Source organism: Girardinichthys multiradiatus, chromosome 9 (genome assembly GCF_021462225.1).
Source record: "Girardinichthys multiradiatus isolate DD_20200921_A chromosome 9, DD_fGirMul_XY1, whole genome shotgun sequence".
NCBI lineage: Eukaryota > Metazoa > Chordata > Actinopteri > Cyprinodontiformes > Goodeidae > Girardinichthys > Girardinichthys multiradiatus.
This window is the reverse complement of record NC_061802.1, coordinates 29329733-29347170: the sequence shown is the minus strand read 5'-3', so window position 1 is coordinate 29347170 and position 17438 is coordinate 29329733. Positions and strand designations below refer to the sequence as shown.

At 39.3% G+C, this 17438-nt stretch overlaps 1 protein-coding gene across 1 annotated transcript in view; it reads right to left on the bottom strand.

Moving 5' to 3' along the window:
• The window catches only part of atf6 (activating transcription factor 6), a 38541-nt gene extending 21529 nt beyond the window's left edge, over nt 1-17012 (bottom strand). The window contains exons 1-7 of the mRNA XM_047374228.1: nt 16792-17012; nt 15065-15141; nt 14781-14859; nt 14055-14155; nt 12763-12886; nt 11663-11866; nt 8639-8808 (exon numbers count right to left, since the gene is read on the bottom strand). Coding sequence (XP_047230184.1) covers nt 8639-8808; nt 11663-11866; nt 12763-12886; nt 14055-14155; nt 14781-14859; nt 15065-15141; nt 16792-16891 — 855 coding nt within the window. The 5' untranslated portion in view covers nt 16892-17012. The remainder of the gene's footprint in view (nt 1-8638; nt 8809-11662; nt 11867-12762; nt 12887-14054; nt 14156-14780; nt 14860-15064; nt 15142-16791) is intronic.
• Nucleotides 17013-17438: the final 426 nt, after the last annotated feature.

Here is a 17438-nt window from a genome sequence, read left to right as displayed (position 1 = left end):
GGTGTCTAAAGTCCGGCTTGGGGGCCATTTGCTGCCTCTGGACTGATTTTGTGTGGCCCCCAACTGAAACTCAAGAATAATTTAAATTTGGCCTATTTGATGCAGATTCACCCATTCAAATTTAATGCAGACGGAGACTATTAATGTTTAACTGAGTCAAAATTATTACCAAATTAAAATATTCTTACAATGGAAAATGTTAGGTACAACATAAAGTATTAATATTTTAATAAACATTCTTTTTGAATTCTCTTATTTCATAGTAAATTGGACCACATTTATCTGGTGGCTTTTTCTCTTTTTTTTTTTTTACATTCCTTTTCAACAAGACTTGGTTACTTATTTAAATATTACATGCTAAAATAAACAAAATATTTTTTATTTTAGTTTTTTTTTTAAATGTACTAGTATTTATGACTTGATACTTTTCGCCCATGTAACAAAAAGGTTTGGACACCACTGATCTAAACCAGTCCATCGTAGATCTGGCTGTATGTTCGGAGCAGTTGTCATGGTGGAAGGTGAATATCCCTCGTAGTCTCAAGTCTTTTCCATGTATTTTCCGATGAACTCTGACCAGATTTCCTTCTGATAAAAAAAGCAACCCACATCATGATACGGCCACCACCATGTTTCACAGAGTCGCAAGTCGATCAGAACGACACAACTATCAAATGAGACTCCTATGATCAAATCTCTACTTATGACATGAACAGTTTCCAAAAAAAAAAAAAATACCTGGGAATATTACAAGAGAAACATGAAGCATGCATCTTTAAATGTTAGATTTTTACAAAAAAGTACTGGATGAAGGCAGAGTTGATGGTAAAAAAAGTAAATCCAAAAGAGGGAAAGGGACTCAACAGCATCACATCTGCTTTTATGTCCATTAATCACAGCGATATAATAATAAACATACATGTTCAAGATGTGTTGGTGTGTAAAACAAAGCCCAGCCTCAACTGTGCCACAGATGGTCCTAAAGTGCACTTATTTATGGTTTGGCCTAAAAATATTTATAACAGAATGTCAGAGGTCAAGAGATCACGTGAGACTTCTCATTAATGAGACTCAGTTTCAAATGGGAGGAGGGATGTATTTATGCAGGTTGTCGCTCTGTAATGATCAGGTTTACATCGAAGACACACAAGTACAGGGGGCTTCAGGCATCCTATAGGTCTGGATAACTTCTGTTTTTAGAGTCTGTGCCCACACAGTTAATTTTGGAGTGCAGATTTGCTAATGCAAAGGTTTTATTTTAGATAAGCACAAACACAAAATATGCAATGTCTAAAAGACAAATTAATGAATTAATGAGTAGTTAACCCAGCTTTGCAGTTCTTTCCATTTCACATTAATGAGAAGAGAAGGGAAATCTAGTCGCTGCATGCAAAGCTAAATGGTGCATAAATTACAATGAACTCATAGGGAAGATAATACCCGTCTATCCAGACCCGTGCCACCTCTGGGCAGCAGTTTTCTTTCAACACAATCACCTACCCCAGGGTAAGCCTCTTTGAACGTAGGCCTTGTAGCCCCGCTGGTGAGTGAGTTATTTGGATCGCTGTATTTGTGTTCTGTCTCCTGAGAAACCCCCTTGTCTCTTAGCCCAGAACTGGGAGCTGTGCCACCAGTCCCAGCCTGGGAACACTACAAGTAAGCAGTTACCAGGGGAGCAGAAACCAGGGGGAGCTTTATATTGACTCAACAACGAGGATGAGGAGGAGAATTTGGGACAGAAAGTGGCATGTTTCAATAAAGCTCCTTTGAATTGTAAAGAAGTTAACATCAATGCAGGATCAAGCTTTGCTTTTGTGGTGGTGGGAAAGGTCAACAAGAATGGGAATATGCTTGGAAATGTAGTAATATACAGTGGCCAGCTGCAGAAAGCAAATAGAGTATCTCTGAAGGGTAATGCAATGTCCATTCACTAACTTTTCAACAGACTGATGCAGGTGAAGAAACAAAAGGAAGAGTAAAACAACAGTTCCCAGCATGCCTGACTCCCATGGAATTTTATAGGAGCTTCATTTTTTCAGGGTTTCAAGGGTCATTCAGAAGGGAAACGAGTTGGACCAAGATCGTTCATTCTACTGGTGACCAGAATGGAACGATTTTACACTTGACGGGAAATGACTGGTGCCTGGGTTGGAAACTGAAAATACAATCTTACTAGTACTAATAGGTCTCACTAAAAAAAAAAAAAAAAAAAAAACTCTTCAGTGCAATAAGTTAGCTCAATGTTAGCTATCTTGAGTTTCATTGAGATGTTTGAAAAATAAGTCAGAGGAAAGACTAAAGCTGTAAGAAGCTCCTAGAAAGCAAAGGAATATTTCAACAAGCTGAACATATTATAGGAACGCTGCTGTGTTTTATTAATTAGAAAGTCTAAATCAATCCATTTTGGGACTTGCTGCATTTGGAAATGTTGGCAGTCTTTGGGACATTTCTCAGCAAAGATAAGCGTCTACTCAGCATACAGAGAATACACATTTCACAACCCTAACTGTGTTATGCTCTAATCATGCTAATCACTAATCTAAGAAACTAAAAGCAGAAATGCAACGTAGTGAATTTGTAAATCACTTTGTTTTGTTCCTCAGCCTCCCTGGTAAGGCCTACGCCAGGGTATTGGAGAGGAGAGTCCGACCGATAGTCGAACCTCGGCTTCAGGAGGAACAGTGTGGTTTTCGTCCCGGCCATGGAACACTGGACCAGCTCTATACCCTCTACAGGGTGCTCGAGGGTTCATGGGAGTTTGCCCAACCGGTTCACACGTGTTTTGTGGACCTGGAGAAGGCATTCGACTGTGTCCCTCGTGATGCCCTGTGGGGGGTGCACCAGGAGTATGGAATCGGGGGCCCTTTCTTAGGGGCCATCCAATCTCTGTACAAGCGGAGCAGGAGTTTGGTTCGCATTGCTGGCACTAAGTCGGACCTGTTCCCAGTGCATGTTGGACTCCGGCAGGGCTGCCCTTTGTCGCCGGTCCTGTTCATAACTTTTATGGACAGGATTTCTAGACGCAGTCAAGGGCCGGAGGGGGTCTGGTTTGGGGATTTCGTCTCTTCTTTTTGCAGATGACGTGGTCCTGCTGGCCCCCTCTAGCCAAGACCTACAGCATGCGCTGTGGCGGTTCGCAGCCGAGTGTGAAGCGGCTGGGATGAGGATCAGCTCCTCCAAGTCCGAGGCCATGGTACTCGACCGGAAAAGGGTGGCTTGTCCTCTTCAGGTTGGAGGGGAGTTCCTGCCTCAAGTGGAGGACTTTAAGTATCTCGGGGTCTTGTTCACGAGTGAAGGAAGAATGGAGCGGGAGATCGACAGACGGATCGGTGCGGCTGCCACAGTAATGGGGGCGCTGTGCCGGTCCATTGTGGTGAAGAGAGAGCTGAGCCGAAAAGCAAAGCTCTCAATTTACCGGTCGGTCTACGTTCCTACCCTCACCTATGGCCATGAACTTTGGGTCATGACCGAAAGAACGAGATCACGGATACAAGCGGCTGAAATGAGCTTCCTCCGTAGGGTGGCCAGGCACTCCCTTAGAGATAGGGTGAGGAGCTCGGCCATCCGGGAGGGGCTCGGAGTAGAGCCGCTGCTCCTCCACATCGAGAGGAGCCAGTTTTGAGGTGGCTCGGGCATCTATACCGGATGCCTCCTGGACTCCTTCCTCAGGAGGTGTTGCAGGCACGTCCCATGGGAGGAGGCCCAGGGGACGTCCCAGGACACGCTGGAGGGACTATGTCTCTCGGCTGGCCTGGGAACGCCTTGGGCTCCCCCTGGAGGAACTGGAGGAGGTGTCTGGAGAGAAGGACGTCTGGGCGTCTCTGCTGAGTCTGCTGCCCCCGCGACCCGGTCCTGGATAAGCGGAAGACGACGAACGAACGAACGAACTTTGTTTTTGTTTTACAGTACGGGTGAAATCATTAAACTGCCGGGCTGTGTAACACCAACTGCTCTCTCATAAACACACAGTGTGACACCTCTAATAAAAAATGAATGCACAGATACCTCTGTCCAAAAACAAGGATTTTTACTAGATTTGTAGATTTTCAGTGATACAGAGCGAGATCGCTCCATAACTTAAGGTTGTTTTTGAGATTTGTTTTTGACTATAAACATGTATTTTTAAGAATATATATAATCTTCAGGTTTACCAGAGAATAGGACAAACATGTATTAGTTATTCTTTGTTTTTGAAGAGAAATCACAATTGCCTAAAATCAGATTTAAGCACGTCAGTGCTTTAGAAAACCAGCGATCTGGATTCGGCCACATAATCTCTGTTTCATGCATCTCAAGTTATAAACGCTTTAACCAAAGCAAAACGAGCGGCAATTCATTAAACCGATTAGGTAAAAAGGTTTGTTGATTTTGCTGTTAACGTGCAACTCTAACACTATTTTATTCCTATGTAAGATAAAGAAATTCACCATGTTTCCACTTTTAGTAATCCATAACTGCAATCATGCTATAGCTTTAAACCTAGTATGTTATAAATTAAATAATCTAAACAACTTGGTATGTTTTTAGAAATGCGCAGATTTATATTTAGGTTCCTTGTATTTGTCCAGATTTAAAAGCCTTATGATGTAACAATATGTTAAGTACGTTTTTTTTTTGTCATATGGAAACATATATAGTACAATAAAATGTGTTTTACACCTGTAACCGACAAGAAGTGAAAGTGTATACACCTTGGAGTTTGATATGAGAAATAAGTTTCCTTTAACTTGTTAAACAATTTTCGCCTGAAATTACACACCTCCAATAAATCAAATAATGCTCCACAGTTATAGGGTCTACCTGCAAACCTTTGGTACCTGTGCAAAGGTAAGACATAAAGGAAGATTTTTCAAGTGGACGCACTATTGTAACTGTTACTATGTCGGATTTATTTGTGATCAAACAAACAAAAACAAATATTAAACACACTATACACAGCTTAACCGCCACTGGTGGGTTGGTCGGCTTAACAGAAGACCCAGATTGTTCAGCACATTCTCAGGCCATCTCCACTCACACTGATCTGAGGATTTCTTTTGGACCTCTAGTTTCAATCTGGACTTTTTTTCTGTTTGTTTGGAACACCAACACGGGTCAAGCCTACACAGTTAAATCCCTGGTTGTGTAGCCGCCTGTTACTTTACACCGGCCCAATCCCCTGATGGCTGTTTACAGCTGTCGTAAAGGGCTTCGTCCTGCGAAACACCTGTCTGAAGCATGTAATCGCTAGCAGCCGTTTCAACACCCAGGCGTACAGAGGCCAAAATACAGTAAGGGGTGGGATAGGACAGTGACCTCCATAGGCTCGCTGAAGACACAAGTTGCGGCAGCAACTGTCTCATGCACGTCATTTTACAAGTTCAACAGCCAGCCAAGCTGCAGCGGGTGAAAACAGCTGCAGAGGATACAAGCATAGCATGATCTCTAACACAGTGTGAATCGGGCTCTCCGACTGAACATTCACTGGCATCACTGCCATCGCTTAAATAGCCACCAGCTGAGACCTTTGACATATCGTATAAAAAGAAGTAGTCTGTTTTGTTAAACTTTAGAATACATTTTAAATATAACAACTTATCTTATGAGCGTTCAGGACTTTCCCTTGGGAGTAAGAAAATTTACTCAGCTCTCCCTCCTCACAGCTAATAGCCCAGACCCTCCCCTTTAATCCCCTACAGTAAATGTTATTGACCCTACCTTCACAAATTGGAGGGGGGGAATTATTTGTTTTGGCCTCTTGAGTTTGAAATTCCTTCACATCGCTCTCTAGAATTGGCAGGAAAAGTGAGTCTCCACACTTGATTATACCCACAATAACCGGACAAGTTCCAGTATTGTTAGGTCCAAGATGAATTGCCCAGACTAATGAAACTAAATATTGTGGCATTAGGTCATAACTGAAGGTATTCCTTTTCACATGCATCATGCCCACATGTCAGCCTTACACTATGATAATAATCTGAATATGTTTTCTGCTATTTTGGGTCTCATTTGCAAAGTGTTAACTTGCATTTGTAATAGAAGAAATTCAAATGTCCTATTTAATCTATAGCTTTTTTTCCTGCTTTGCTTGCAATTTATGGCCCCGTTGTGTTAGAAAGGATAGTTAACATACAGGCTTCGCTAACAAGAAGCCAGTTGGAGTAGAACAAGCTCACTAAAGGTCACACCACAGATTAAAAAGCTTTAAAATCAAAAAACAAAGCTCTAAGAACACAGGAAATGTACACTGGCATTAGTACATTACGTTTCCACAACAAAACCAAATAACCAATAACAAATAAATGAACGACAAAAATTCCTAAAACAATCTCAAAAAACAACTGAATCTGGGTGGGAGATGTATTTTCTAGCTCTTTCCTTACTTTGAGATGGCTGTGCCAATCCACCCATCCTATAACACAACAGTTCAACCACAGAAAAAAACCAACGATCATCAGTGGATTTTGTTTTTTGCTCCACTAATTGTCCATGTCACTTACTCCATAAATGCTATACAAAACCCTCCACACTTATTAACAACCCTGGTAAATATATGTGAAAATATGTGCTTAAAAATATATAAATCTTTTATTGCAGCTGAATAATCTGACAGAGGGGGGGGTACACCAGCTCACCGGTGAACTCTGGATGTTGCTTTTTTACTTCCCTTAGCAACCTCCTTTGTTTGTCACAGTTCCAGTTGTTTTAAACAGGGAAGCACCAATCAGGCTTTCTTGACGGACCCCGATTTCGGGTTTTCTCTGAGGTCTGACCTGCCAAGTTGGATATTAGGATTATCTCAATGACAGACGAAACAGGCTCCCTTCAAAGAAGAAGAAGTTTTGAATCCAACAGAAAATTAAGACATCACATAATTAATTATCCCTATTTAAACATCCAAGTGTTTTTTGATTTTATTAAACCTAAAAAAGTGCATCAATGTACATTCAGGTATGTTCAAAAAGGGTGGAGGTTCTTAGTTTCGATAAATTTAATGAATACTAGAAAAAAAAAGACAAACATTTAGAATCTGACCTGCAGATTACTGGTTTAATTTTAGCTTGGACCCATTTCTAACTTTACATGTGTGGCATGTTCTCTTGTCTTTTCCATCTTCAGGAGTGGCTAGGAGAAATTGGCCTTTCTCACTTAATATTTACACTCCAAGGAAACGGTTCCATGAAAGTTCCTGTCCATTTCTATAAACCAAAAGGGTAAAGCATACATTACACTAAATAATTGTTAAATGTTGGAACTATTTTAAATTATTAGTGAGCGATTATGCTGGGGTTGGTTTGAAGTATTTTCAAGAAACACTTCAAACAAATTACAATTGGGCTGAATCACATTCAGGCCTAAATTCAATTACGCATCATCATATGATATAATAATAAATATAATTATCCAATTAATTCTGCTTCAGTATATTCCAATGTAATCCCTTTATATAAGAAAGTCTTCTCTGTTTTACAAACACACACTAATCAGTTGGCATACAAAGTCCATCTGCAGGTTTACATGCACTTATTTCAACATTTAGCTTTTTGTTTTGGTGCTTCGTTTTTTTTTTTTTTTTGTGAACAGGGGAAACATTTTTTGTTTTTTTACAATAATAAAATGTTCCTGGTCTGTAGTCAGTATCTACCCTGACAGGCATGGGCCATGAAATGTAATACATTTTGTCCAGCCATGTGGAAAAACACAATCATTAACATTAAAAAAAAAAACTATGAGAGCTTTTCCATCAGCACTTTATTTTCATATTTTAAGCAGAACCTAACGTTAATGGTCTGTGAAATTAAAATAAATACAAGAAAAGGGTCACAAAGAATGAGTTTGGGTTGGACCTGTTCCATCCAGTCAGAGTAAGAACCTGACAATCAAAATGTCATACATTACATAGTGAATAACAGCATTTTCGTGCAAGCTGTAATTCTGTGCAGCTGCAAGAAAGTCGTATGACCATGCCCTTGCATGCTCATACATAAACAACAGCTGAAGGCATTATAGATTCAATGGAATAACTTATTAGCAGAAGAACGGTAAGGAAACAGCTTTAAAAGTCAACCTCCATCCTTGCTTGCATGGCGGCTATCGGACAGAGAGAGAAAACAACAGAAGGCGACTGATCCACTGAGAACAGAACAATCTGAGATATTAAATGGAGCCAGAAACGGAGACGTAATGTCTTATAATTTCGGTTTGGCCAGTCACATTTCTGTTAAGCAGTAGATCTTTGCTTTACTCAGATTCTCCATGCACCTGATCTTTCTAAATACTCCATGTTAGCAGCACCTATTAGTACTTTTTTAAACATTTGGTTAACCCGACAAAATGTCAATAACCTAACAAATATTTTGCCATATTTGAGCTAGTAATAAACACTAATGTAACAATGTGATCATTTTCCCACCAGACTTTGATGAAGTCTTGAGAAATGCTTGTTAAACTGGAGCAGCACTAGTTTCTTGAATACCACATGAAAGTTTAGGATGTTAGACCAGTTGCAGCCAATGTAAAGCACGATAATTACAGCTTTGGTATTTATTATTTGTCTCCAACAGCTCAAAGTGTGTTTGATCCTGTGCTTAACAGTTCTTACACCATGTTTCTGTTCCTTTTCTGCGTGCTGACATCTCAGTGTTAACTGACTTACGTCGTCGTCTGAGGACGGGGTTCGAAGCGTGACAGAAACCAGTGGGGGAGCAGCTACCGGAACAGGCTTGTCCTGGCGGAGCGCTGGCACAGCAACCACATTAGCAGAGATGGCCTGTGGCGTCTGGATCTGGAGTAGCTGGCTCGGCTGAGACAGCACAATAGGATGACCTGAGCGAAAGACACAGTACATGCATTGTTTTTTAATTACAAGCTTTACTATAATCACATGTTTACTGTACAACCAACACACTGTGATTACATGTATAGGTTAGTATGACTATGAATTTGGTGAATGGTAATAAGTCCACACTTATATTCACTGCTTAACTTGGTGGGTTGGGATGGTTTGTCTTCACGGTGAGCTTAACTTTGTATCTTTAAAAATAAGTAGTCTATTTTTAACATTGATGTTAGGATTGAAAGCATGCAACGCTTTTCTGTAACTGCTTGTAGACAACACCGAAGCTTGGTTCCATCCTTTTGTCAGCAGGCGGTTTGCTGTACTACATCATCAGGAACAGATAAACACAGTGTGAGCCTTGTGAGTGGAGCTACAGTGAACAGAGCAGTGAATAAGAGAAATAAGAACACATATCTTTGCATTCCCTGAATCCCGTCTATCCTGAACTTACAAAAGGCTTATATTGTGTTTGTTAAATGTGTTCGGTAACATTGGTGGTTTGAGACCAATATTAGAGCAAGTTACTATGTAGAGAATCCTATTCTGACTAATTATTGTAACAAATAATCCTTTTAATATATCGGTACCAAGGAAATAGACCAATACTCCTGCATACTGACGTGCAATGAGTTGTTACAGGTATTTCTCCACATGCTCACTATGATTACTAGAAGTGAATTTCCCCCCATTTTTCTGTTTAGGAAAAACAAACTGCACCTTTTCTTTTCATAGAACTCATAATTGACCGAGAACAATGTCTTTGTCTAAACAAAACTACTGTTTCATTTTCTATCCGTTAAACTGGACTAATACACTACACTATGGACCAAATAGCAAGTCCAAGCCCAGTACTGCATTAAAGCTATTAAAATCAATCCTATGAATATTATTAGAAACTCCAGCAAAGCTAGCATGTTTTTTACGTTCTCTTTTAATTTGACTTGTGGTAATCTGGCTCCAGTTAAGGTGTGAACACAACTGACAGACTGAGTTGCTCTGCTTCATAAACTTTCCGTTTGTATGTCAAAAAATCTGTTTACCAATGTTTCAGCTGCTCTCTTCGCAGCAGCAGCCAGTACAGTCTTTTTTCACAATGTCATTGTCTTTTGAAGAGTGTAGAACATTTACAATTTTAGGAAAAACTAAGATTCATCAAATTCACAAAACAACGTCAATAGCTTCTAATACAGTCTTGCAAAACCCGACCAGGAAAACAAGCAGTGATCTTTTATTTTCTCAAAACTGTCCATGCTAAACGGGTGTCGTTGCCTAACGCGGACTCCAATATGAACAATTCAAAAACACCTTTATCGAGACTCCAATCAAATGAATATTTGTTTGGATGCTCGGTTGACATTAAGGACCTAGGTAATGCTGTACCAATTCAGTGCTAAAAAATAAACGTCAGACTTTGTAGTCTAATGGTTCTTGTTGTGTTTTTACTGCTGTGAAACCTTTATGGTCTTATTTAGAAATTCAAGCATCTGAAGGGTTTGCAAACCTTTAATCACCTCAGCATGACAGACATATTCAACCTTCTTTCTTTATGACAGAAGATAAATCAATTTGCTGCTTGAAGAGCTTCCACCTGCAAATGGTACAAACAAAGTCCATCCAAATTCAATCAGCCTGTGGTGAACTACCCCTATGCCTTTAAGAGGGCTCTGTGTGTTTAAAGTGCCGGTGGTGAAGACGTTTCACACACTGACCTGCGTGTTTTAAAAGTCCACATTCCAAACTGAGAGGTTCATGAGTTATGTACTTGAACTCACACAAACAGATGCCCACAATTTAGGGCCCACAAGGGACTGAAGAATCAAAAGTACAATAATATCCGTGTTCCTTAATGCTCTGTTCATCAGTGAGCCCTACACCTTTAAGTAAGGTTGTGAAAGCAACTCTTTTTCAAGCAGACCCCGCAATCTTCGTCTTTAATGCTGTCAGCGTTAATCTCATGAAAGCATTTGACAGAACTGCAAACAAATCTGAGATCTGCCAGCACCTTGTCTTCTGTCCAAGTTCACCATCTGTGAGAAGAATTTACAAGGCTGGAATAAAAGAAACGATCAACCAGTACACCTGCTTACCCATTCATTAGTAGTAAATACCTGCTCAGATCAGACTCAATGCAATTCATTTCCTGAATGGACTGCTACCCAGCTGTAAACACCGACCAGATTTTTAAACAAACAACGCCTAACACTGGAGAGTGGACATTCATCTTGAGACTTACACTTGAACCATTTGCCATACTGGCTAACAACAAGCAAATAGGCCAGCAGTTCAAATCCACTTTAACAAAGGTAAGCCACCCCACCCACTTGGACTCCATGCAGTGACATAAATATTTACACTGGCCTTCCTGATGCTGATGCAAGTCCCCAAAACAAGGCCAATAAAACCACAAAAAAACACTTGATGACTTTAATGAAAACCACAAACATCAGCCCATATTCAGGTTCTTGCTCAACATATGAGTGTGTTTATGATTTCACTTGTGTGTTCGTGCCTAAATATTCCAGCGTAATGTGAGTCTAATTTGTACCTCATTTGTATTCAAGACCTAAAAATCATATTTAGTCACTGTTTTCCAATGAAGTGAAATGGAATTGAAGGCTAAGGTTCGTTGATGAGGAAAAACTGGGATTAAAGTGCCATCTGCTGGCTCTGTCAAAAACTGCATTGTTTTCGTCTGAACCTAAATAATGGAAAAAGGCAAACAATAAAAATATCAGTATCTCTAACATATAACAAAATAGAAAATCAACTTGGTAAAGTTTTATTCTGCAATGCAAAAGCAAAACTCAGTGATTAATGGTTTTATGCAGTGTGAGCACTGACCTGGTGGGAGTGCTGGTTGTATGTTGACTGGAGCCGGATTAACCACAGGCAGCACAGTGGTCTGCAGAGGCTGGATGATGATCGTTTTGGCCTGCAAAGGAGCTGGTGCTGGAGCCAAGGGCATGGCTGCAATCAGTGCTTTGGGCTGGATGGAGACCTTTGGGCTCATCTGAATTGGTCTCTTTGCAGGCTGAGCAGGTTTAGCTGAGTCATTGATATATTTGAATGCCGGGGTTTGGGAGGGACGAGATATTAAAAAAAAGACTGGATTTAGCCCAGGTCAGGAAATTTGCATTTACAGTTAAAACATCTGTTTTATTAACAGTCAAAATGCTACCATGATTTTGTAATGAGAACACGAGAAATCTAGACTTTGTTGATATTGTTAAATCAACAGTGTTAGCAATATAAGCTGCCTTACATGATAACAGCAGCAATTAAAACCCTCCATCCTGGTATTACTGAGTCTCACTGCGGCGTTTACCTCTGTTCATCATAACATACTGACTGACTACAAACCTAGCTGGTACTGTCTTGTACTAAACCGATAAACCCTAACCCTAAACCCATTCTCAGCCACTTCTGTTCAATATCCCCATGCCCCCATACTATGATTATATAACATTAAATCCCTTACTATATGCAAATAAAACATTTTATAGTTCTGTGATACCACAGTGTGTTACTGTGTGTACATAAGATCAGCGAGTGGATGTGTCAAGAGTTTCCAACGGCTTCAAGCAAGTGATGGTTTTCCATCCAAGAAATTATGGTGAAATGTTTAAATCTTGCTATTGGATTTTGAGGTCTGTGACCAGAGTTGCTTGTTGCAACTCAATCATCTAGCCCATCATCAAACACCTGTTTTTTTATGTTTCCTGTACCAGATCTAAACAAACAGAGGTTTTCATTTTTATCATGTCTTATTTATTTGTTTTGAGTTTGTCTTTTACTGTTTTTTTTTTCTCTTTATGTGTAGCTAAATTTTCTTCCATTATTCATTTAATGTATTTTTTTGTTTTAATGTAATCTGCTGTACCACTGTTCTTTTATTTTCCCATAAAGCACTTGTGTATGAATAGTGTTTTATAATGCCTCACCTCTTGTCCCCTGAGTGCTCCTCTTTGCAGCCTTCTTGGGTGGTAGCGAGATTTCAGAAAAGCCACTGGACTCGGATGAAACTGAAATTGGGGAAAGCTGCAACTGTGGGGACAGCGCTTCATCCTGGATGGAGAAATGGACACAACATAAGATCTCTAGATCATGTGGACAACTTTTATTTTTAAGTACTAGCACTAAACACATATCTTCAAATGAAATGAGCATAGCACGGAAAATATTTTTCTTCCACTGCCAAGTGTCTACCTTTGATTTAGTCATGTAATTATTTTATTATAACTGCCAATCTTTAGTGTGCAGAACATTTTTCCGCGTTAATTTGTACCGCAGTAAAACGGAGCGTTGCGTGGTTCGGAGCGGCACAGCTTGACAGGGCACGGTCACTGGGCTGTTTGTGAACATTTAAACAGATAGCGTTAGATTATGTCATCCGGAAGGTTTACTACTTCACTGTTGCAAGTACAGCAGCTTTAATAACCTTTTGAAGTAGCTCTCAAACATCAGTGTCGTGTCGGTAACGCAACTAGTATATGGCTTCGTTTGGCATTTCAGCTTTTCCCGTCCGTCTGCCTCATAAGGAAAGTACCTCAGAACAACGCTTTTGTGCTTGCCTTGTCGGCTAAGGAGGGATATTCAATACTTGATGTCAGTTGATCGGTCAGTTTGTATCGATTTTGACGCAAATGAGCATCTTGTAATAATTAATTTCTTTGGTCTTAATCATATTGAAATATTGTTTTGACAACCCTACTGCTAAGCATGTTTGACTCTTTGAATAAGGTACAAAGCATACAATCATGTCTAGGTAATGTGTCTTAAGCTCATGCGGTCATAAAATATGAGTGTCCTTGAATTGTCAGTGTAACTGCTGACTGTGTTGAGCCAAAAAAAAAAAAAAAAAAAAAGATGTAACCCTTACCCTCGTTTTGACACACTGTTATAACATCTGCCTGCTAAATTATGCTAATGTGTCTGAAGTTGTCTGCACCTTTTTTTAATGAGTGGTTGGCACATATTTCACACAGACAGTTAATTATTAACCTGACAAAGTGTTTACGGATTTTTTTAATAAGCTTCTTAACTGTTTTATTAAGCAAATTTAATCAGCAGCTGCCAATTTTTGAGCCCCATCTGGAAGACAATTTTCTCCATTCAAAGATGGGTGCATATGGAAATGCTCACAACCGTAACAACTGTAGAACAATTTGCATTGGAAATCCAAATTGAAATGCAAAAACCTGGGAAGGGCAAAGCTTTGAGGAAAGATTCTTACATGTAAAGAGGATAAGGGGGACAAGGCCTCCACAGACGCAGGAGAAGGGACGGAGCTCACGGTGTAGGCAGGGGAGAGAGAGTCCACACTCACCTCACCATCTGGATGCACAAAGACACAGACACAAACAAGCCATTAACATGGAAAATAATGCAGCACAATCCTAAATCTTACCCCAAAACCATAATGCTTCTTAGGGTTGCATAAAATTATGATATCATGCAAATACAATATGATTGCAAAGTATTGCGATGAGAAAACTGGTCAGTATTAACCCAAAATTTCCTCATTCTCTCTTTTTATATTCCTTTGTTGTAATGTTTACCTTACTAACTGCAACCTTTAGCACTAAAATCTCTAAAATCTAAGTCATTAATGGCACACTCAATGGTTGGGAACTCAAAACTTTGATCTTTTTCCTATAACTGACTTCACAACACCCACATGCTAGTAAGTTGTCTTAACAACAAAAGCCTTTACTGCCGATACTCTTAATGGAGATGGTAGCCAACTTTTCCTTTCCCAGTCACAGCTTCACCAGTTGAAAGTCCATTGTGCAACTCTAATACTTAATCTTTCATTTTCATCAAAAAAACAATTACTAAAGAAAAAATTATTCAACTGAACACATATAATTTCTAATTAATCCTAAACCTAATAATAAATGTTACATTAAAGTGGAAACTGAAGACAGGCAAGGCCTGATTTTTACCCGTGTTGCTTTACCTGTGCAGGTGCTGCTTGTGTCCGCTTCATTCCAAGGAGGAATGTCGATATCAAAATCCAGATGATGACCCTCGCTGGCCTGAGGACCCAAACAAACATCTTCATTTATACAAATTTGAACTTGATGGAAATGTATCTTTAAATCAAACAGAAATTGTGAATAGTTCTCTTACTGCCATTAGCATCTTTGTGAGCTAGTCAATCTAAAAATCTTAGTAAAATCTATGCAAACATGGCTGAAAGTAATACACCATCATCACTAGATCTACTCTAAAGATACTCACATAGGCACCGCTTTCGAGGGCCTTGAGTAGCTCATCTGCATCCTCCAGGCTATCCAGTTCATCAAACAGGCTCAGGTCTGTGTAACGATAACAATACAGGTACTTAACATGTGTCAAACCGGTTCCAGTCCAGCCATGACATCTAGAGCAAGTGACATTAGCATCAAATATGGTTTTGAAATGAAATCAGTAATATAATAAACTTTGGATGCTGATATTAAGCTTGATGGTTTTGACAAGGCTCCACTAAACAGATTACTGGTATTTACAATAATACAACTTTTACACAATGTCAAATCAATCTGGGAAGTTGATTTAACATGACTAGATCAGGTTAAAGGTTACTAAGACATGCAGCAGAGGTTCTGTGAAGGCTGTCATGTGATTGACCATGAAACTGTATAAAGATTAATTTCTTAATAATAATAATAATATTAGTTGAGAAGAATACTACTAGATCTTCTTTATCTGCATTGTCCTTCTCCCTTATCCATGTATTCATGTTTGTGTGCAACATCTCAAGGGCATGGCGTAGATTTGTGCCGAGCAGTTTTGGTCCAGGGATACCTGACAGAATCCAACCACTCTATTCATCTCCAAAAACTGTTAAAATGTTTGGTTTTAGCCCAGGCCTGAGATACCGAGGGAAGAATGTAACCCAGCCTGAGGAAAACTCTAACTGCCCAGCTTGATATTTCAAAAGGCCCAGAGATGAGGACCGCTACCGGATGCAAAACATTTCTCCCTTTTCACTTCTCTCATGACTCATCGGTGAAATGATTATGTCTATCCTCATGTCTGTTACCACAGTGTTAAAGAATATTTAGATGTGGGGATTACTTTTCCCTTATGATAAAGCTTAGTCAGTTTCTAGTTGCTGTACAACCAGCACACTGTATGCACACATAGATTATTACAGTGGAAAAAACAGTAAAAAAAAAAAAACCCAACCTGAAAGTGTCAAGTGTATAGAGACAAAAAATTCAGGAAACAGTGCCTCAAAATTGGCAGATTTCACAAGAGCACCAACACCCAGGAGGTCTGCAGGAGGAATCTAAAGCCAGATCTGGTCTGGATATTGAAGATAATAATATATATATATATATATATAGTTTTTTTTAAATCACACATGTTTAAATGCCATGAGTGACTAAATGCATCAAGCTATCCATTTAATCTCAAAATAAAAGTAAAGCACTTGTATTTTATTTGGTGAGTTCAATTAAATATTCAAATTTATGATATACCCCCAAAATAAGCCTTTAAAACATAAATTACAAACCTTGTTAAATTACATCGATACTTGGTGAAAAAATGATAAAATTAACTCCTGGTTTTCTTAATTACCATACGTTGAATAATACTAAATAAAATGTAAACATGTGCAAAGGCTGATACAGGGGCATTTGTAATATTTAACAGTCGTATATCATTTGAAATTATTTATATAATGCCTTTTCTGTTATTTATATAAAAAAACGATAGTGTTACGTCATCTCACCCTCCATAGCATGCTAATGCTAACTAGCTAACTAAATTGAAAAGTACCCCAACAAACGTCACAACATCAACTTCCAACTTATGTAGATGCCGTTTTGAACCAATAAATTGCCAAACACGATATTATTTTCAGCTATTTAATTGTAAAACAATACGTTATCTAGTGGTTAACTGTCTACGATCAGCTTCCTTGTGTAGGTGTTCCAGAAAGAATCAGATCGTCTTACCCCACTCTCCTCCCTGGTCGATAGAAAACATGCCTTTCTCGCTATTCATCGCAGGGTATTGTTGACTATTTCTGAAGTCTAACTTTAAATCGGATGACATCCTCCTCTGAATTCATTAGTGACTTGTCGCTCAAATTGAAACCAGTTGAGACCAAGCGCAGACTCATGTCACTGTCAAGTTAGATACACGTCTTGTCTTTGCCGTAACACCTACGGGTGCTGTTGAGGGACCAGTGTGCTGCATACGGCTCCGTTCAGTGGCCTGCGTCATCTGCCTTAGCCATTAGGGGGCGTTATAGCACTATTAGGGAGGACTTACGCAGCTTTTGTTTTTTCCAAATTGATTTCAACTCTGCGAAAAAGGTGTCATAGAGTGCACGACCTTTGCATGTCAGGAGTGTGAAGAAGACTGACAGCTTAAAAGCAACATTCTAAGTAATTTACTGAGGCTTAAAAACCACACATTTGATGTGTTAGGATAGGTATGCTGACTTACGTTTCAGAAGGGCCAAAAGGGCCATCATCAAACAAATATTATTCAATATTATTCATACACGTATAAACTAAATAAATCATAAATTAAATTAATAAATGCATGGTCATTCAAATGCCAGTAAGGTGTTATGTAATGTTGTGTCTTGGCATGG